Source organism: Phytophthora sojae (assembly GCF_000149755.1).
Source record: "Phytophthora sojae unplaced genomic scaffold PHYSOscaffold_15, whole genome shotgun sequence".
Lineage (NCBI taxonomy): Eukaryota > Oomycota > Peronosporomycetes > Peronosporales > Peronosporaceae > Phytophthora > Phytophthora sojae.
This window is the reverse complement of record NW_009258129.1, coordinates 353,476-375,094: the sequence shown is the minus strand read 5'-3', so window position 1 is coordinate 375,094 and position 21,619 is coordinate 353,476. Positions and strand designations below refer to the sequence as shown.

At 50.9% G+C, this 21,619-nt stretch overlaps 5 protein-coding genes across 5 annotated transcripts; 3 read left to right on the top strand and 2 right to left on the bottom strand.

Annotated features, from left to right (window-relative positions):
* Positions 1-2,486: 2,486 nt before the first annotated feature.
* On the top strand, positions 2,487-2,972 carry PHYSODRAFT_341996 (hypothetical protein; the record flags this gene model as incomplete). The annotated part of the gene is made up of 2 exons (XM_009540363.1): positions 2,487-2,651; positions 2,787-2,972. 2 exons carry the CDS (start codon positions 2,487-2,489, stop codon positions 2,970-2,972), a joined length of 351 nt encoding a protein of 116 aa, XP_009538658.1.
* Positions 2,973-3,223: 251 nt separating this feature from the next.
* On the bottom strand, positions 3,224-3,742 carry PHYSODRAFT_251616 (hypothetical protein; the record flags this gene model as incomplete). The annotated part of the gene is made up of 1 exon (XM_009540362.1): positions 3,224-3,742. The coding sequence occupies one exon, from the start codon at positions 3,740-3,742 to the stop codon at positions 3,224-3,226; it is 519 nt and encodes a 172-aa protein (XP_009538657.1).
* A 9,464-nt stretch (positions 3,743-13,206) lies between these two features.
* PHYSODRAFT_341992 (hypothetical protein) lies at positions 13,207-14,331 on the bottom strand (the record flags this gene model as incomplete). The annotated part of the gene is made up of 7 exons (XM_009540361.1): positions 13,207-13,287; positions 13,352-13,493; positions 13,583-13,641; positions 13,698-13,793; positions 13,869-13,948; positions 14,033-14,161; positions 14,250-14,331. 7 exons carry the CDS (start codon positions 14,329-14,331, stop codon positions 13,207-13,209), a joined length of 669 nt encoding a protein of 222 aa, XP_009538656.1.
* Positions 14,332-16,832: 2,501 nt separating this feature from the next.
* On the top strand, positions 16,833-17,231 carry PHYSODRAFT_307538 (hypothetical protein; the record flags this gene model as incomplete). Its single annotated transcript, XM_009540360.1, has 1 exon — positions 16,833-17,231. The coding sequence occupies one exon, from the start codon at positions 16,833-16,835 to the stop codon at positions 17,229-17,231; it is 399 nt and encodes a 132-aa protein (XP_009538655.1).
* Positions 17,232-19,604: 2,373 nt separating this feature from the next.
* Positions 19,605-21,563, top strand: PHYSODRAFT_307537 (hypothetical protein; the record flags this gene model as incomplete). The annotated part of the gene is made up of 1 exon (XM_009540359.1): positions 19,605-21,563. The coding sequence occupies one exon, from the start codon at positions 19,605-19,607 to the stop codon at positions 21,561-21,563; it is 1,959 nt and encodes a 652-aa protein (XP_009538654.1).
* Between the last annotated feature and the right edge of the window lie 56 nt (positions 21,564-21,619).

Below are 21,619 nucleotides of genomic sequence, written 5' to 3'. Positions count from 1 at the left end.
AAATTGTGGAGTACAAGCTGAACCCTGGAGAACGCTACGGATGGTGGGAAAACAATGATCCTGACCCGAAGAAACGTGATGTGGCGATGGTGCATGGCGCTGTGAACGACTGCCGGACGAGAGTTCTCCTGGATACCGTGGGTAATATTTGTTCTCGTAGGCTGAGCAGCCATTGTCATCGTCAAAGGTGGGGAATCGTGATGATCGACCACTGATGAGGTCATTGCATGGATTTGAAAGCGGTGGGAACGCCACCTGAATCTCCGGACGAAAACTTTATACGCGCGTTGAATGCCCGGACACCGTCTTGACATAGCGCCACGCTCCGATATCGCTGTGGCACTTCCACGACCAGCGGCTTGTCCTTGCACTTGCCGTGCTCTCCGATCGGCAAATTCCCATCCAGCGGATCATTATTCTTCAGGTACACGTGATTGACACAAGGCGGTCCCCAGAAAATTGCCGACGATGTGCCGTCACCTCTGTGACCTGGAGTTTGTATCGGATGCTGATTGGTGGATGACTTGGATTCGGCGCGGCTGTACCCGTGTGACATGGATGGCGACTGTGGGAGAGAAGTGATTTCTCGGGATGAATCCAGCGCCTGACCGCAGATGGGCCCAACTGGCTGGAAGTGTGAATCCTGGGAGTGCACGCCCAGGATTTCAGAGAACACTCAGTCCAGCCGCGGACTTTCCCTTACGATGAGTGCCTAAAGTCTGGCGGAAAGTGTCTCTGGAGGAAGTATCCCAGAGTACGCCTCATCTTGCTGTGGCTAAGAGTGCCCAGAGGATCAAATTACCCTGAGAATCAACCCACTACTACCATGATCATGCGCAGGAGGCCGCTAAACCCACTAAAAGTGTGGCTTTGTGGGGATACACACGAGCCTGCAATGCAGCAGACTTGTTACCCAGAGTGCCGCACGGAAACCCAGAGTGCCGCACGATGACCCAGAGTTCACCTCCCTGAGTGCAGGTGACCCAGAGTTCCAAAGATGATTCTCTGGGTTTGGACCATAAATCCAGACTCTCTATACTGAACTTAAGTGTTTCCCGAGTCAACACCCAAAAATCCCCACAGTTCCCCAAGATTCCTCAGAATTCCCAGGATTTCAGAAGATGACCCTGAGTGTCACCCGGTTTTCAGGGACTCGAGTCAGTTCGAAGCCAGTCTGCAATCAAAGTGATGCGTGACCTTGAAGAACCCTTGTGGATGCGCAGACTGGATACTTTCAAGGAGTCGAGAGGGAGTCCTGCATCATACTAAACCAAGTCTAAGGACCCACAATTGGCACTTTCAACGCCGTGCGACAATAGATTCGCAAGCCGATCGCAAGTTTGGACCGCTGAACCCAAGGTATACTGAAGACAAGACATTTGACCCCAAGCATAGTGAACAGAAGATATTTGCCCGAAGAAGAGAGAGAGAGAGAAGTAGCTGATAAAAACCAGAGTTCCTTTTACCCTGTACTGCGCAAGTGACTTCGGCAAAGCCTGCCGATGGAAATCCGGAGGACCCGAGACTACGACCGCGGGACGCTAAGGGCACAGCAACGGTGAAGGACAGCCGTTTGTGTGGGCTCCATCAAACTCAAGCCCAGTTACGTGGTGACCAGCGACGGCCTTGAGCTTCCTGGGGTGATCCATCTATTCCATATCCTAGTTGGGTCACTTGCTGTGCTCGTGGTAGCCCATTTCATATTATTCCAGAGGGTATTCTGGGGTGCTAGGTAGTCGCCTCCAGGATTTTGTATTGACTGCTTGTGTAAAGGGAAGGTAACTGATAGTGATTGTATTTTCCTCCTTTATTGGAGGTGGTGCGCGTTTGTGTGAGTCTCAGGGGAGCTAGGCCCCTGAATTTCAGACTCGAGTGAGCCTAGTGTGTGTGTGACCCACCGTCCAAGGGTCCAAAAGAATAAGTGACGGCTAGTTGTAGTGTTTGTATACTCTGTATTTGTTGGTTTTATCGAGCTAGGAGGGCATTTGGGTAAGGTGTCTTCTGAGTTCCAAGTCCCAGCGTTGACTGAAATCCTGGACCCTGAATTCGTGATATTCTGGGTTTCAGGGGATCTTATTCTCTGGGTTTGCCTTTTGGTGTGGAGGTGCGTTCTGAAGTAGACGTGCGCTCCCGCACTTCTTCGAGGCTACATTTACAACCGGTGGAGTGCCGTTCCGTCGAAGACAAACGAGCCGACAGGGATTACATAAGGTACCCACGCCAACCAAGGAGTGTGATTCTCAGGGTTTAAAGCTTTGCGGCTGCAAATCTCTGGGTCTATCTTCTTGCTGTTGACTCTCAAGTCGATTCTCTGGGTCTACCCCTGGGGAACAGTCTTGGGCTGCGCTATACGAACCCCCCTGGGCGACAAAGGTTTCATCGGCCTCGCCTCAGCTGGTGCGCGTGCCCGGATTCGATTGTCGAGGATTTCGCCGGAATCAAGTGTTGAAGAAGTGCTGAGTGCCCGTCAACTTCAAGCTACCAAGATGCCTGGAGGACGAGGGGCGAAGAAGAGTGGACGCGGTGACGGAGGACGCGGTGAGGCGTCACGTCAGTCGCGTCGTGTTCAAGGTATGGAGCCTGAGGAGCGCAAGGACCTGGAAACAGTCGTCCGCGACGCTCGGAAGGCGAACGTTGCAAGCGCGGTCATCGTCTGTCAGTGCACTTGGGAACCGAGGAAGGAATTCATACTACGAAAGCACCTCTACTAGCGGGAGTCACTTGCTTCCTCCTTCCCCAACGAATTTCCCATTCAGGCTCTGCAGTCATGTAAACAATCGCTCTAGACGGAGATCCGAAACGAGGAACACCTACTGAACCAGGAGAATGCAGAGTACGCCGACCAGATCGACTGCTTGAGTGTGAATATCCAGGCGTGTCTCGATGATGATCTAAGTGGTACACGCTTCAGCTTCTCTCCACCACGCCGTGGGAAGAGCAAGAAACTTGGAGAAGTAGCTGTCTTGAACTAGCAACCATGGTTAGCAGCCAGCCAACCACGAGGAGACTGGACGTGCCCGACTTGAAATCCTGCAGAGCAAACCTCGGCTCGCTGAAGATAGAGGATAAGATCGAGTCAAGCGCATGTTTCATGCGGATCTGAGTACCGAACGAATCTGCTTTGACAGCGATTACGCGGCTTTTGCAGAAGGTTTAGTCACTTTGAAGCAGGTTTTAGCACTGACAATATTTCAACAGATAGGTTTCGACTGAACCTTACTGATTAATTCCTGTACAACCACGAACTCACAGTACGTCTGCAATCCCACCTTTTCAAAGCTTCGTCAACTGGTCGTCGCTGTTGCCATTGCCGTACTTCTCGCATCTGCAAGATTATAGCCTTGGGGTCCGCGGCCTTGAACACGGAACTTCCAGCAACGATCCTGTTCTCCGCAGCCGCGTCGACCGTAGAGGGGCCCAGTCCACCGTCCACTTCGATGTCCAGCGTCGGGTACTTGGCGCGAATGGTCTCCACCTTGGGCATCATGTCGGCCATGAAGCTCTGGCCGCCGAAGCCCGGCTCCACGGTCATGACCAGCACCATGTCCACGAGCTTCACGTACGGGAAGGCAGCCTCCGCACTGGTAACAGGCTTGACGGCCAGACCCACCTTCATGCCGGCGTCGCGGATCTGTTTAATGAGGGTGAGTGGGTCCTTCACCGACTCCAGGTGGAAGGTGAACTGGTCACCGCCAGCCGCAGCGATGTCCGACACCCACTGCTCGGGCTTGGCCACTATCATGTGCGGTCGAAGATACGCCTTGGTGTGCGGCCGCAGGCACTTGATGACAGGAGGACTGCATTGAGAAAAAAATCAATGTTAGTGGTTTTGGAATGGTTGAAGACATTACCGATGAGTCAAAGAGTTTGAACTCTTTAATTCTTTAACTCATCGGTAATGTCTTCATCCATTAAAAACCCGCTAACATTGACTTTTAAAAACGTGAGTCACAAAAATTACAGCAAGAAGCGCTGACCGTGCACTTTAAGTTGCTACCCGCAGCACAGGAATCGAATAATTTGTTCACGCGATATCGAGAAATGAAAATCTACTGCATACTGAACGGAGAAGTATGAATTAATTGATGAGACTGCCTCAAACAAAATGATACAGCGACACCTCTATAAATGACACCTAGTTCGCTCGGTCTAATACGCTGTTTCAGTTAAAGAATTGATCAGATAAAGAAATGGCTACACTTCTAATGGCTACATTTTCATATGTTCGGTGCACAGTACAAGGGCTTTCTTTACCTGGTACCCTTCCAGCATTTTCGTACTCTTGTTTTGTTTCGTCTTTACACAGACAGAACTAACGGTAGGCGCGGTATTGTCTGTTCCTACTCCTTCTTCTCATTGGTATTAGCAGAATCGCATCCCCTCAGGTTGTACGTGAGTTTCAATACAGTGAGGTTATGGGAATATTTGCTGTCCCGATATCCTGCCACCATGCCTGCAGTTTTAGCTTTTGCTTGGTATCGACTGCATAGCCCCTAGTTGTCTCGACATCATAATATTTTAGTTTTTCGTAATATATTTATGTACGCTGCGCTGATTGTAAAATACTGTGGCTAGCTTATTTATCAGTATTTACAAGCTTGCAGCTACTGCAAACTCTTTGTTCCAGCTTAGCATCCCAAATACAATTTCTCTCTTCGCTCGATTTGTTGTGGAGGGGTAGTGGTAGCAATGGCATACGTGGGAAGAGGCAGGCAAGTGATTAAGAAAAAAATATGAGTTTGGATCTATTACTACGGCGTCCATTTAGAGGGTTGAGGCGCCAATAATGGCGACCATTTAGAGAATAAAGAGGTTTTTGATCAGTTATAGAACACCTATAGTGAAATCCATATAATCCCGTTGGCAGTCGAGGAATCCTAACCAGATAGGGAACACATAGTCAGTTAGAGGGGTTCATTTAGGGAGGTGTCACTGTACTAAGCTACCATTTCGAGTTATCCGTTTAAGGTTGTACCAGGGTTACACACACAAGTGGCTACAGTTACTTGTAACTATAACAGACACGACGTCTGTTAGAGGTTCGAAAGACTTTCTCGATCTTGGTGTAGACACACCAAGGGCTACATACATTTACGATCACCACGACGGGTGGTCAATAGATACTTAGGATTCCTATTGGCTGAAAGCAGCACCTTTTAGCCAATGAGCGACATGCATAGCATTGGAATTCTGCCAACGGCTGGTTGGCAGATTCCTAGTTTAGAATATTACATTTAGAGGAAGTCAGAAACATAAAACAAAAATAGCAGTTCTCATTTTAACCCAAAAACATTATTTGGATCGTTTATTTAGATTAATCTATACTCGGAGGCCCGAGTATAATTAACTCTAATTGAAACTAAGCTACGCTTCCTCACATACACGCGCACACGTGTAAGCTAAAGTAGTGAGCCAAAGTAGGCCCACTACACCTGGTAGCACTTTGTAGTCCGTCCAACGACCGACTATCTGAGTTCGTACGTCACCGCTCCACTACGCCTGCAACTCACGTTGCACGCGCTGACTGTCCCCACTTGTCGGACCCAGAGTGGGTAGCTCTCCAACGACTGTCAACAGTCATTGGTGAGGCGGCTGTAGCTACGATGCTGCGTACGCTAACGCCGACAGAGCAACATGGTGTTGCTCTGGGATTCATCATGGAGGAGCAGCGGGATGCTGCTTCGTCTACCACGGTGTCGTCGGGGACGACACCGCGCGCGCAATCGCTGAAGCTCAGCGTGAGCAATTACGTTGGAAGAGAGGGCGAGCCTCTCCTCCGTTGGCTTGTCGAACTCGACACTGCCATTGCGGCTCGACGCATCGTCGACCCGTTGTCGAAGGTCGCGTTCGCCATGTCATGTCTTGGCGGACGTGCAAGAAGTTGGGCGTATGGACGCCGACTCTCGGATCCTACGTGCTTTAGCACGTACGAGGGTTTAAAGGAAGAGCTCAGGCAAGCGTTTGAGCCCCCGCAAAACGAGTTCCGGTCGAGGGCGGAGTTCCTCGACCTGCAGCAGGGTAAGCATGATGTCCATGCTTACGCTCAGAGAGCACGGTATTGGGTCTCGAACATCGTGGCCAACCCGATCGACGAGGCGACCAAGGTCGTCACGTTCATGAAGGGACTCAGAGATGGGCCCGTGAAGACCTATCTCTTCCGTGAGTACCCGAGTGCTCTCGAAGCTGCAATCACTCTTGTAATGCAGGAGGAGTTTAGCCTGCGGCAGGCTAAGCTGCATGCACATGCGCCGAGGCCACAGCCTCGCCCCATAGTGAGGACGGGAGGCCCAGAACCCATGGACCTCTCGAGCGCTGCAACTGCTGGACCCCAGCAGTCGCAAGGAAACAATGTGCGATGCTACCGATGCGGTAGAATCGGTCACTTTGCTCGGGATTGCACGGCCCCCGTGCGCCAGCAGGGTGGCTATCGCGGCGGTGCCGGGCACCGTCGCAACTAAACAAAAAACGCTGGACGCCAGTAGGTGCGGGGTGCCCTACTGGTAATGCAGTTCCGCGTGTCGACCTTGGACACGCGACACTGAGGACTGCAGCCCCCAGTGAGGTTTATCCTCACTGCAAGAACCAAGATGACAAGCCTGACCTTGTCATCCTGAATGTGAACTCGATGAGAGCAAGCAGCTCTCTCCGTGCTTTGGTAGATTCTAGCGCGTCGAAGAACTTTGTTCGACTGCGAAGTCTATCAAGGCTTGACTTCGAGGATTTAAAGATACCTCGAAGTATGTTGGAGGTACGACTGGCAACGGGTGCCGTCGTGAAGACCGAGAAGCGCACGGTACGCGTGCGCTTCACGTATAAAGATCAAGCGTTTGTCGAGACCTTTATCGTCCTGGATCTGGACGATAAGTTTGACATTGTATTGGGCATGCCGTGGCTTGCACGGCATGATCCGGTCATCGATTGGGAGAAGCGCACTCTCGTGCGCTTCGGTCGCGACAGCGGAACAGTGAGCGATGGCCCTATTGCGGCAGCGCACGCACCGACAGGTGCGCGCGACTCCCTACTCGAGACAGCGCCTAATGCCGCTGTCCCGGAGCGCCCTGGGCGCGCGCGAGCACGCGCGCAAGAGCAGCTAGCGTCGGCGTTGCCGCCGACAGCTAATGAAGGAAATGTGTTGACCTCGGAGGTCGACACCCGCTTTTCAGCGAATCAGGAAGAGTCTCCGGCCTCAAGGGGCACGGATGACGCAGGCGAGTCACACACTTCAGCCGTGGAGGCTGACGCGAATCTGATTGGATTAGGTCTGGCCAATAATAAGAGCCAAGATGACGTTGCGCCGTCGACTCCGGGAGTCGATGGCTTGGGTGAATTTGATTCGTCGGCTCCGGGAGCCGACGCACCCTCCGTAATGGAGGATTCCGCCAATAACAGGCGTCGAGGTGAAGATGGCGTGTCGGCTCCGGGAGCCGACGCTGCAGGCGGTGCGGACGGTTGCAAACGTCCCGCACCGGAAAAACTTGCATGCTGTCGTGCAGCCGGGCTGCACGACGAAGCGCCGGGCGACCAAGCCGGGCTTGAAGTCGCTCGCCCGCGGGTTGAACCCGCCGGCGGTACTGAAGAAGAACACCCGTCCAGGGCTGGACCTAGGCGAGGTCAAGAACCAAGCGGAGCCGGGCACCGCAAAACAAGAAGACGGCGCATGCGAAGGTCGCTGCGCAAGTCTCGGCCTGGGGCCGAGACACTACGAGGGGCAGAGAAGCCGGACGTCGAGACGTTGAACGTCTTGACGCGTACCTGTGCCGGGTTCCGGTACAGGGAGATGACCCTCGCTAATCCTCCGACGCAAGCGTCGGAGTTGACTTCGCTTCCAGTCATGAGCTGGAAGTGCTTCGCGCGTGACTTGCACGATGGACGCATCGAGCAAATATGCATTCTCTCGGACGCCCAGAGAACGAAGAGCGAGAATGAAGAACTGAGGCAGTTCATTATGGAGACCACCACTGAGAGCGACGGCACTCTCAGTGCGAAGACGAAGAAGGAGCGCTTTGAAGAGCAGAGCTGGGACTCGTTGAAGACGAGTCCCTACTACGAGATCTTACGGGAGTACGCGGACGTACTTCCGGAAGAGATCCCTGCGGAGCTTCCGCAGGACAAGGGCATCCAGCACGAGATTGATCTCGTGCCGGGGACGAAGTACTGTGTCACGCGGCAGTGGCCACTGCCGCGAGAGCAGGTCAAGGCGATCGACGACTTCTTTGAGAATCGTCGCAAAGCAGGACAAGTGCGGGAATCGAAGTCCCCGCACAGTGCTCCGACGATCTGTGTCAAGAAGCCACAGGGCGGCTGGCGCATCGTTCATGCGTACAACAAGCTGAATGATGCGACGATACCGGCGCAGACACCGATACCGCGAAAAGATGTCATCATCGATTCGATGGCCAGAAGCACTATCTACAGTGCTCTTGATCTGCGCGATGGGTTCTATCAGATCCTCATGCGTGAGAGCGATATCCCTCTCACGGCTGTGAGCACGCCGAGCGGCATGCTCTGGGAGTGGCTAGTGATGCCACAGGGTCTGAAGAACGCCCCTGCGACCTTCAACAGGTGCGTGACGCACTTGTTGCGCTCGGTGCGCGACTTCGCACCGAGCTACTTCGACGATGTGTTCGTCCACAGCCGGGCTGCGGACGGGATGAGTGGTGTTGAGATGCACAAGGTGCATCTCCGGAAGCTGCTTGCGCTTATGCGCAAGCACAAGCTCTATGCGAACCTGAAGAAGTGTATCTTCGGGGCGAGCGAGATACCCGTGCTCGGGTGTATCGTTGGGAAGAACGGTGTCCGACCTGACCCTGAGAAGGTCAGAGTGATCAATGAGTGGCCGACGCCGTCGAACGTCAAGGAACTGCGGCAGTTCCTTGGCTTGGCCACGTACTTGTGCAAGTACGTGAAGGACTATGCGGACACGATACGCCCGCTGTCACAGCTCCTGAAGAAGGACGCCGAGTGGGTTTGGACTGCTGAGTGTCAGCAGGCCTTCGATGCAGTCAAGCGGGGCTTGACTGAGGCGCCGATCTTGGCGGTGGCCGACCAAGATCGCCCATTCCACGTTGTGTGTGACGCATCCGACTTCGCAATCGGATGTGCGTTGATGCAGCACGATCACGAGGGTCGTGACCGTGTCGTCTACTACCAATCGCGCCGGCTGAAGCCAGCTGAGCGCAACTACCCGGTACATGACAAGGAGCTCCTTGCCATGAAGTACGCACTCGCGAAGTTCCGAGTGTATCTACTCGGAAGCAAACCGTTCGTGGTCTACACAGACCACGCGTCGCTGCGGACGGCTGTGAAGTCGCCGCACATCTCGCAACGGACGGCGAGATGGCTCTCATTCTTCGCAGAGTATAACTTCCGGGTTGAGTACAAACCCGGAAGGCTCAATGTGGTGGCCGACGCGCTCTCGCGTCGACCTGACTACACCACGACTGATGCCGACGTCAATGCCATTGACGCCATGCGATCGAGCACCCCAACGTCGTCACTGTTGGACGACGTGAAGGTCGCGTACGCGCACGACGCGGACGAGAAGCTCTTGCTGGCCTACGGCTCAGCGCCTTCTGACCAAGCTCGTCAGAAGCTGCCGAAGTATCTTCGTGCTCGTGCACACCGTTACCGGGTGCACGACGGGTTATTACTCTACAGTGCAGTCGACGACAACGCGGACCGCGCTGTCGTGCCCAATGACCATGACCTGCGACTCAGGATCATGTACCTGCGACTCAGGATCATGTACGAGTATCACGATGCACCGACTGCGGGGCATCCGGGCCGTGAGAAGACATACCTTCTTCTCACGCGGCCCACCAGCATAAATGGGTGCGCGAGTACATCCGTGCTTGCGAGGTTTGTCAACGTGTGAAGCCTGCGCCTTTCGCGCAGGCTCCCTTGCAGTCACTACCAACTCCACGAGAGTGTTGGCAGTCCATGTCTTTGAACTTCGTGTTCGGTCTTCCCCCGGACAGCTAGAGGAACACGGGCGTTGTGGTCTTTGTTGACCGCTTCAGCAAGATGTACCATCTTGCTGCGGTACCCGCTGAAGTAACTGCGAAACAGACGGCACGTCTGTTCGTCGACATGGTGTTGAAACACCATGTCATGCCGATCGACATTGTGTCGGATCGAGACCCGCGCTTCACTGCACACCTTTGGCAAGAAGTGTTTACACTTCTTGGGAGTCAACTTTCGATGTCGACTGCGGACCATCCGCAGACGGACGGGCAGACCGAGCGCGTGAACCGCGTGCTCGTAGACGTGCTTAAGAGCTACACTCACTCGTTCCAACACTGGAGCGAGTGCCTGCCGATGGCGTAGTTCGCCATCAACAACACGGTGCATGCCTCGACCGTACCGTTCTACGTGAATGCCATCAGGCACCCACGCCTCCCGAGTCTACTCGGGATGGTGGCTCCTCCCTTAAGTGGGGGAGGATCTACGACTGCACCGCAGCAGCCGCAGAATGCCGTTGACACTTGCACAGTGTCAGCCGCGACTACGCGCAAGAAGAAAAAGAAGCACGCGTCTGTGCAGGGCACAGACACCGCGAAGACGAACGCAGAGGCCGGACCTACTGCTAGAAACGAGCTGAACGAGTTCAGCTCGGACGCATTCAACTTTGTACAGCGCAGACAAGCCGTCATTCGGTTTGGCCAAGACGCTATCGCAGCTTCTGTCGACCGACAGAAGCTGAACGCAGACAATGTTGGTAGGGGCAACACTAATGAATTCAAGAAGGGTTCATTGGTTTTGTTAGCTACGCAGAACCTGCCTAAACATGCAGTTTCCGACTTCGGGGCGAGCAAGCTCGCTCCGCGCTTCATCGGGCCGTTCACGGTGTTGGCACGGCATGGCAACGCCTACACGCTAGATATTCCATCTAGCATGCGCCTCCATCCGACCTTTTACGTCGGGCGGCTGAAGCCATACCGGCAGCACGATCCACCTAGCTCGGCTGGCCCGAAGCGGAGCCCCAGCGGGAGCGAACCTCTGCTCCAGCGCGTGAACGCGCTGAGCCAAGCGTGCGACGCGACCTCCCACGTCGACAGTGATGTCCGACGCGGTCTGCGTGGCCTGAGCGACTTGAGCCCTCAGGATCGCCACCTCCTGCTTCAGAGCGGCGAACTCCCGGCTCTGATGCTGTTCCACAGCAGCGCCCGGAGTTTCGCGATCGTCGCGTTCCTCACGTGCCAGGAACTTGGTACGGAGATCCTTGAGACTCTCAGGTACACGAATTGTCGTGTACCCGTTTAGGTCGCGGTCGCTCAAGCGCGCCGCACCCGGAAGACACAACGTGCACTGTTGGCGTTCGGGCACAGCGCATGGAATACCAGCGTCCACAGAGGATCTGTGGAGCTGCTCCAGCCGCGCGCGCGTCGAGAATGTCTCGAAGCGCTCACGGGCATGCTTAACCCGCTCGCGGTAAGCAGCCGGTTTCTTGTTGAAGTTCTCAACAAAAGCATTCCAACTTTGACAAAGTGCCTGCCACTCAGGCACATTGCTGCGAGAAGAGGTCTTCTTGCTGGAGAAGTACCGGAGCTCGTGGAAGAGCCCGATGTAGTAGTCGCGCCTTTGATTCGTTAACGGATCAAAGTGCTGCTGCTCCGCAACAGCATCGTCGTGAATACCGCTGCATACGTACAGCGGGATTTCATTTGGAGGCACGGTGTTGCCCACACCCACACGGTCTGTGATCTCTGACGCAGACGGCATCCACGGATCACGCGCTGCCTGAGCAGCGCGCGGAGAGCTTGAAGGCGCCACCTCACGCGGGGAGCTTAAAGCCACAGCAGCAGAGAGCGGAGTGTCGCTCTCGCCGCGCGAACGCTTCGAGCTTGAAGCGTCCGAGTCGTCGCCTTCACGAGGGCGTCTCGACCCGGCATGCGGGTCGAGACTATCGCTGTCGATAGACTCCTTGCGCTTGTTGGAAGAGGCCTCGCCCTCTTCCATCTCCACGTCGTCATCCCCGTAGTCAACGGCGTCGTTGACTACAGAGGAACCTTCGAGGACAATCTCCGACTGAGTTGTCCCCGCCGCAACCTTGGCAGCAAGAGCGTCGCGCTTTGCTTTCTGACGCTCGAAGTACTCGGGGACAGAGAGAGTCTCTGTCCCGGTGGAGGCCTTCCCCTCTGCTGTAGCGGCGGTCTGCTTCGGCGAGCTCATTGCGGAATGAGCTCGAGTTTTCCTTCTCCCAACGTGGAGAATTGACGAGTGGTCAATTTCCTGATTGACGTGCCGTGACTCGGCGCGTCTAACCTTGAGAGGGGGGGGGGGGGGGGTAACAGGGTTACACACCCAAGTGGCTACAGTCACTTGTAACTCTAACAGACACGACGTCTGTTAGAGGTTCGAAAGACTTTCTCGTCCTTGGTGTAGACACACCAAAGGCTACATACATTTAGGATCACCACGACGGGTGGTCCATAGAGACTTAGGATTCCTATTGGTTGAGAGCAGCACCTTTTAGCCAATGAGCGACATGCATAGCATTGGAATTCTGCCAACGGCTGGTTGGCAGATTCCTAGTTTAGAATATTACATTTAGAGGAAGTCAGAAACATAAAACAAAAATAGCAGTTCTCATTTTAACCCAAAAACATTATTTGGATCGTTTATTTAGATTAATCTATACTCGGAGGCCCGAGTATAATTAACTCTAATTGAAACTAAGCTACGCTTCCTCACATACACGCGCACACGTGTAAGCTAAAGTAGTGAGCCAAAGTAGGCCCACTACAAAAGTTAACCAATCAAATTTCGTACCAAAGTGGAAATCCAAAAATGGAAAGTTAAAATCACTCGTACCGTGCCAAAAACACTGTAAGTCGATTGCTTTTAGCACGAGCTACGCGAAAATATACAATATGTAAATTTTGAAACAAATATTTAGGTCACAAGCCCCACATAAAACCCGGGATTTTGGGGGTCCGAAAATGGAGATATTTTTTCAGACCGACATCATTCCACGAGTTCTTAACATTTGGAACCGCTCAATAGCTCAAAAGAAGCACAAGACACCGCGCCTTCGAGCAGTATGCTTAAATCGAGATTTCTACTTTGGTTGATTAGTATTGTTTTGTTTGACGCAGTCTTATAGAATAGTGGCTACGATCCTACGCAGTATTTAGCTAAGTAATCTATGAATTACCACCACCTTCGTGAAGTAGATTAAGTGTCGGGTCCCCATCGCCTGTCACTTCAGCTGTCCAGTTGCATGGCGCCATTCCTCGAGCTTGCCTTGATGTGCGCCTTCATCGCCGCAGGGTCCAGAAACGAGTACTTGGATGGGTTCCAAATGACGTAGACCCATTCTCCTCGCAAAGTTGGTTCTTGCGCGCGTCACGCTGTTGCTGTCGCTCGAAGTCGCCCTTGTTGCGGTAAAAAACTTGATCTCTCCCTCGTGTTGAACGCCATCGTATTCGAACACTAGCACCAGCTTCTTGCAGTATTCATCAAGCTCCAAAACTCCATAATCTCCATGCGTCCTATTGACAAACAAGTGCTCTGGTAGTAGCTCTTTGAAAATCTTGAGAGCGCAGCTTTCTGACTTGAACAGACAGAATGGGCAGCCGACTTCTTGCTGGTGAGCTCGTGCGGCGAGACCGCCCACACGTGCAATTTGTCCTTCGGGCACTGCCACCTCATCACTTGGTGCGAACCCGGCGTGAAGAGCTTCATGTCGAGATTACTGCGGTGACCAAGTGCAGCTCCAGCACGTCGAGTGAGTTGCAGGCATCCACCTCGCACACCTTCTGGTTACAGCAAACCGGACATCCAGTGGACTTCTCACGTAGCGTCCGGAAGCAAATGCACGTCAGCCACTTGTGATGCGGGACCCGCTTTCATATCCACGAAACCACCTTGTTGCTCCTCGCCATGAAGATGTGCGAGCTACCGTTTGCGGCGTGATCCCATTTCTTCACAACCTCGGGGTGTGTCTCTACAATAGACTGGCAACCGCAGCTCTTCACCGGACACTTGCACTTGCTCGTGCAAATTGGACACGCTCTAGAACCGCGCGCACGGTTCGCGCTCTGAGCCTTCCACTTGTGATGCTCCACGTCTTCGCACTGCCACAAGAAGATCTTGCCACTGGAGACCAAGAAGCTGAAGATGGCTCCATTCTCCTTGACCCACGGCTTCTCCAGCAGTCCTCTGTCCCAGCGAGTTGCACGCGTCGGTGGGGCAAATGGCGAAACCAGCACACACGGAGCAGCCAGCCTTTCCGCGAACTACCGCACTCGCCTCGGCCATGTAGCGGTGGTGCTCCGTATACATGCACTTCCACTGCGCCTTTTGATTCTTTTGAATTTCGTCCTTCATGTCTTCGTCGAGACGTTGACAGCTTCATCACATATGTCTTCCAATTGCGGGTACCGTTAAAACAGAGACGTTCCGCTATTGAAAAACGTTGACCATTTCTTGACGGTGCCCAATTTTGGCTCGAAGACTGCATGATTTAAAGGCACACAAGGTCCCACACGGTTGACACGCCATTTCGCCCCAATCCTTAACAAGAGCGATAGGATGAAAACGTCTTAATTCGAGGCTGGACCAGCGACTTAGTCGTTATTGATTAGAACCCATTTGGATGCAGTAAGAATAATGTATCAAATTATTATATGCTTTATTATCAAACAAAAAAGATACGATATTTTGTTGTTGGCCAAAATTTTGAGATATTCTTTAACTGAGCCAGCTTACGAGAAGTTATTAAACCTTGTCTGTTGTCTTCAGCGCGGTGGTTATAATATCGTATACGAATTGTGAAGTATATTGCTAGATTTATTAGTATAATATAGTCGTCTCCTCAATGAATGTCCTTATTAAATTAAAAGAGTTGTTTGGAATTTAACACTCATAAGCTAAACATATTCCGTTTTTTAAATATTTTCAAATTATGTTTTTAAAATTCCGAAAATCGAGAAAACATAATAAGAAGCAAATCATACTTACGTTTTAAAATTTCATGTTCAACCAAATACAAGACGTTAATGGCTTCTGATAAGAAAGAAAGTGAAGTCAGACGAGCTTCAAAAGCTAAATTTTGATGATGTTATGAATCATAAGTACGGTGATCTTTATCGTGAATTTCTTACACCAGTTTATTAACTCCTGTATTACCATTTAGAATTGGGGTAGGGCAAATGAACTATCATAGCCTTCCAGGGGGCGATTTCGATCGAATTTTACCTTTTTTAAATACGCAGGAGCTCGTGCTGTACGGCGCTCAAACCCGGCACTTCCACTATTACCTTGTTAGAAGGTGTAACAAGTTCCTAAACTGAGGTCAACTTTTTATTGATCCGTAAGTCGCCCCGTTTGTATCAGCAAGAAAACGACTGCGTTAAACGTTGAAGTTTAAGATAAGAGTTGACGACCGTCAATCTATGCACATGGACCGTGGAACCCTTTTTGAAAGCGGTACATGGACTTTGGTGTAGCGTGGTAACAGAGGCAAATGACGCCGTAAAAAATATGAGAGGTTAGGCAGCACTGTAAGAAGTCTACGCTAATGTGAAACAATGTACTGAAGAGTCGTTTGAATTAAGTTATTTATGACAAACCTAATTCGAGGTATCGGTCAGTACACTTGGCAGAACAGCTGATGCATATATTTCATCTAAACATTTGGCCTCCACTTAAAACATTAGATCATGTAACCCATTTAGGGCGCTAGATAGTTGAAGTTTAATAAAATCCGTAAGTTATGGAAATATTGATAATGCCGGCTCAACAGCCTCGAGTCCACATAAAACCGATGTGCGATTGAGAAGGATTTCGCGTGCAAGTCAACCTTTCACAACTAAAAAGAGCTTCAAGATCAACAATAATGAAAACTGTCAACTCCATAAATACGCTAGTCAGATTCACTATAAAAAATAGTTTTGCAAACGCTATACAGTTAAAAATTTTGTGAGCAATTTCCTACAATAGCAAATAGGAAGCTCAACTTATGCTTGGTACAATTACTTCCCCCATGAATATTTCATGTGAAAAAAATTATGGTTTTTCCCAAATACAAGCAAGACCTGTAGGAAATAGAAGTCCGTTGAGAAATCGGTTGGCGTGCCTAAAAATACAAGCCCTGTATCACATAAAAGACCGGACTTTTTGTTTACCCGAATATTTATTTATTAAATGTTTCCCAAACTATATCAATGCTTTATGAACTAATTCTAACCTTATTTGTTTTGCTTCACAAGGATCCTGAATGCTCATTGAGCGCTTGTACGCCGAAGTATCCAGGAGGTCCTAAAGAGATAAACACGCATTGCGTTCGTCACCTGATCTCGCAACTACGTGAGCATAGTAGTCGATAGAGATTTACATGTAAATTGCTGAAGAAGACGGACTGTTTATCAGCGCCTTCTGATACTTGAATTCCGGTCTCCATGTCTTCATCGAGCCGTTGGCAGCTTTATCCCAGATGCATTCCAGCTGCTGGTAGCGATCGAAGAGAGACTTCCTGCGATTGATGAATCTCTTCTTCTTCTTATTGGCGGAGTCTGACTTCGACTGGGCGGAGCCCATCTTCGACTTGGTGGCTGCATGGGTCAACTACACACCAGGCTCAACGCGATCGCCACGAGAATAATTATCAACCCCGCCACGAGAATCATCACGAACCCCGCCACGAGAATCATCATCAACCCGCCACGAGAATCGACATTAACGGCTTCGGGGGTCAACTCGCCAGAAACGTCTTCCTGCTTTTCCTCAGCGGCTTCGTAGTCGTCACCAGCCCCGTCTCCAATCGCAACGGCACCATTACGGCTTTCCCAGAGTCCTCTCCAGTCAAATCAACCAATTCATCAGCGTCGATGCCATCCAGCTTTTCATCAAACCCAGAATCATCGCCGGTCAGACCAATAAGTTCATCATCTCCCAAGCCGCGCAAACCAGAAATCAACTTGTCTTATTTCGTCACTTTCATCACTTTCAGCAACAATCTCCCAGCGACCACCTCTAAAACCCGAGCTTGGGGCGTCCTTGTTAGGTTCAGTACCAACCATATCACCGCCACCAGCCACAACAACTCCAATCACTTCAACGTCGCTGTCGTTCTCGTTCCACCGCGTATCGACGACATTGGTCACGTCCGTCAGAGGTTAGCGAGCGGTTCTCTGGCGCTTCTGGGACTTGCTGGACGGAGCAAGCAGGGGAAGCAGCAGAATAAGCCCAGCAAGCAGGATGAGCTGGAAACTTCCTTCCAGCGCTGATCTGAACGACAATGTAGCAACTAGAGATTAGCCAATGCATCACCATGTGCCAAGTGGATGGAGTGCCATCTCTTGAGCCGATGCTTGTCACTGCGTCACTCTCTTCCCAGGCTTTGAATCCGCTGCCACAATGCAGTTATGACAATAAAAAAAGATAATGAAAGACTGCATATTATGCAGTCTTTCAATACATAACGTTGGTGAATATTTCACTAATACTGAATCACTATGCGTATATGATACAAAAGTTCGTGTTGTACGTAGTGATAAGAGGAGAGCTAAAAAAACACTGACAATCAGTGCGAACACTGTACTTGAGTACAAAAGCTATCGCCGAACTGATCACAGGACTTGCTGGTGGTAATTAGTGTTGTTGAACGCTTGCTAGAAGTCATGCAATCGTTCACTCGTTAACCCCAAACATTTTTCAGCCTAGAATCTAAGATCAAAATTCACTTAAGTACGACGTACTAGTGGGGTTAAGTCCTAGAACCAGCTAAAAGGACCAAAATGTGACTTTGAGGGTTGTATCGAAATAAATAAGAGACGACGTGGCAGGCATAACTAAGGCAATGACTGTTTGATCGGTGAAACGGCTTAAGCCTTATACTGAACGCAAGTCATTCATCGGGATTTGTCCTAGAATCATGGGCAAAAACGAAATATGATATTTCGTTTAAAAAAACTAGTTTTGCCATTACTTATGTATGTAAGTATGTACAATCGTGGACATTCCGCAATCTATACTTTATGCCCATAACAACAAGATGGGGTATCTTTCAAAATACAACACCAACGTAAGCTTCTAATTTTTGGTTATTTGTTGTCCTGGATTTGGGGGGAGGGGGGTTAAAGACTCTGGCGATGCGGTGCAACCATCTAAGAACTTGCCAACTGGCATTCTATCGCCTATCGCTTTTTCGGGGCTTGCCATGCGGGAAGTTTCAAGGATAACTGTACCACCGGTAAGGCTGCTTACTTACTGAAAATTTTCTCACAGCGAATCTATTTTGTCGTCTGCCATTACGTATGGGGCGGTCTTCATTTTGAGTAAACGAGGCTGGGAGGGAAAATGAGTATTGTATTGCAGAGCTGATTTTCGAGTAAACTTGCCCTCTGCGTTTTGCCGACTGCGGCCCTATTAGTTGCACCACACACATGTGTAAAAACAAAATAAACGCTGACAACAGAATAAGCGTGACGCTTTCGCTGCTGTTATAACGTTCACGGCTCGGTAAATTTCAATATCCGTAAGAATAACTCGCAGTAACATACGGGAATAACTTACTGATACCCCGTCACCAATTTCGTGCAATAAGAAACAGGAAGTCTGGCGCAGAAATCTATACAACTTGTGCATGGTATGATCACTTCCCAATGAATTCGACGTTTGGTGTGCTAGGGGATTAGTAGGAAGCCGTTGCTACTTACTTTTCCTGTGAAAATTCTTACAGAAATCGAGCTCAATTGTAATAGAATGCGATATACTAAAAACAAAACGTCAAACCTTTGTGAATTACAGGTACATGGAATCTAAGGTATGCTTTGGTAAGCGTAGGATATGATGTACGATGATGGGTAACCGAAGTAAACTATCCACATGAGGTAGACACTTTTGTTCTTCTCGCCTTTGTCCTTAACTCTTTTAACTCTGCACTTGAGTTGTGGCTACATTAGTGGGAAAAAATAAGAAAATAACCCAATTATTAATTGGGGAGCGTTGGAGTCTCCAACTTGGAGAGTCCAATCAATATCGTATTGTATTTTACTTAGACCTGATAACGTTCGCCTTTTCAAATTGTCACTCGCCGCCGGTAGAAAAGCTTAGCAGCTATAACAGCTATACTATAGAATGATTAGTGTAAGCTTCTCATGAGCAGTTTTAACACCTGCTTGCGCGTGTGTTGCATGCGGATCTGAGTGGAAACTCGACTATCCGAGAGAAGTTTAGCCCCGTTGAGTCTTCAGATAATAGAAGGTAAAGTCACCTCGAAGCAGGCTCTATCACTGGCGAAAAGCCGACAAATGGTGGACGAACTTCGCACTCGCCATCGTGAGGTGACTGAGAGGATTCTCCCGAAAGGAGAGAAGGATTTCGTCACTTTTAGAGGAACTGAGGGAGGTCGAGGCGGAACTGAAGCACATCAGCTCCTTGAACGCGTCTTCAGCAGTCAGTCCACTATTCCAGCGAGAGCGTACAGCTACTCTGGCGTTTTTCAAAGCTATGGGAACTGATAAACCTTCCAACGATGGAGATACTGTGGGTGACACAGTTGACGGAAGCGTTGGTGCTCCTTTCAAGGCCTCATCCGCCACCGAGGCATCGGCATCACCAATGAATGGATCAATGATTGATGGTTTTCTGGAGGTTTGATGCCTACAAACATTCAATTTAAAGAGCTACTGAACCCCGACATGCTGGAGGAGATCAAGGCCGATATCTACGAGAAGCTTTCGCAGCAACTCGCCACCAGATCGGATGAGCGCTCTGCAGATGGAGGAGCTCGACCTGACTTACACCAAGCCATTGCTGCAGCATTGGACACTCGACTTCAGCTCGGAACCAACGCTCCTCAGACGACAAAAGACGCTGAAAATTGTGACGTCTATCAACAAGAGAGTTTACAACAACAGGACAGTGTCCAAGAGGGCGATACTTTGATAACCTCTGCAGAACCCACTGATGCGCCAGCCACGGACGAAGTTTGCTGCGACCGATTCGACGAGTTTGCTCCTGTTGACGCGTACTACGCGAGGAAGTTCGTGATGGCAAAGGACCGAGTCGCTGCATTTGTCGAGAGCATCACCGACGACGAAGGAAATACGACCGCGATATCAGCGACGCACGTGACGAGTGCACAGCGGATCCTGAAGATGTGTGAACGTCTGGATGTTGCAGAGGCGAGGAGTAAGTTCGATCCTGTTAGCAAGATCGAGGTGGACCAGCAAGGCAACAGTCGAGGTTCGCTGAAGATTCAGCTCTTGGCTGCTCGAGACATCCTTACTGCCCATTTGAGGACGAAAAACCTGGATCCGTACGTGTGTCTGGAGGTTGTCTACCCCTCCCACGCTCTACCGCCGTCGTTGAGCGCACACGCAGCAGTGGGGAGAGTTTTCCGCAGTCAGACGAAGAAGAAGAGCATTTATCCAGTTTGGGAGGAGGACTTCGAGTTCGCTCCCATTCTGTCCCTGAACGGATACCTCCACGTCCGCGTTCTCAACGATCGTAGACTCAGTCGGGAGCAGCTCGTGGGCGAAACCCGAATCCCTTTACACACTTTACTGCACCAGAAGCGAACCGTGGAGTGGTTTTCTCTGGGTCTGAACGTTCCGTCGACATCAACTGGCTCAACAAGTGTCGTCGTCTCCAAACTGTGCGGTGGCGCTGTACGTCTCCAGTTGCAGTTGTATTACTCCAGTGTCGAGAGGTACAAGCACGTGGTGGACGAACTGGTAACGCGGTATTTACACGACCACAACCAGTTGCCCCCGTTCATCGACGCCATCGAGAATCGAGTGGACCAAACGCTGGTGGTGGAGCAGCCGGAGCAGAATGGCACGGAGTTAACACCAACAACAACAGCAAATGGCTGCGAACCTGTCGTGTTTGAACAGCGACGACAGATTGACGCAGACGCTCACTTCCCTCTGGACGAGCTTGCCACCTCGCTCCCCCCGTACACCGTCACAAGAGCAACCAAGCAGGACGCTCCACCATCGCAAAGTGTGAGTCTTATTAAAGACGCGAGGATTTCGGACAGTAAAGACACTCAAGGATCGACTCAGTTGTCATCGGAGCGGAGGAAGTCTCTGTGGGATACAAAACCCTCCGCATATAGTGAACGAGCCGCTGCTGTCAACGATAAGAAACCATCTGCAAGTGGAACAGAGCTGAGAAAGCAGCAGCCAGCGTCAGTGATAACTTCAACGGGGGGTCTACGTCGCAGTCAAACGCCTACAGCGCAGTCCAAGAGAATACGCAACGCTGTCGCTCAACAGCATCAGAGGAGGAGTATGGAGACGCCCGAGTGTTTCGTCGAGTACAGTCCGTACCACCCAGCCTTCAAGAGCGTTGATGTACTCGACGGATGCAACAATGAGCTTGGCAGTGGCAGTGGTGGTGGGAGGAACGCCCGCATCACACCGAGAGCTGCCGATGTGAACCGGAAGACGGACCTGAGCATTTTTAAGAGTCCGAGCTTGACTCGCCGGCCGCCCAGCTCCGGCTTCCCAGAGCGGTACATTGGCCTGGACAACAAGACGTTCGAGCGACTCGCGTGCTTTTTGCAGAAGGTAAAGTCACTTCGAAGCAGGTTTTATCTCTGGCAATAAATCAACAAATAATGGACTTCTAGCTGCACTTTCGATTGACCATTACATGATTAATG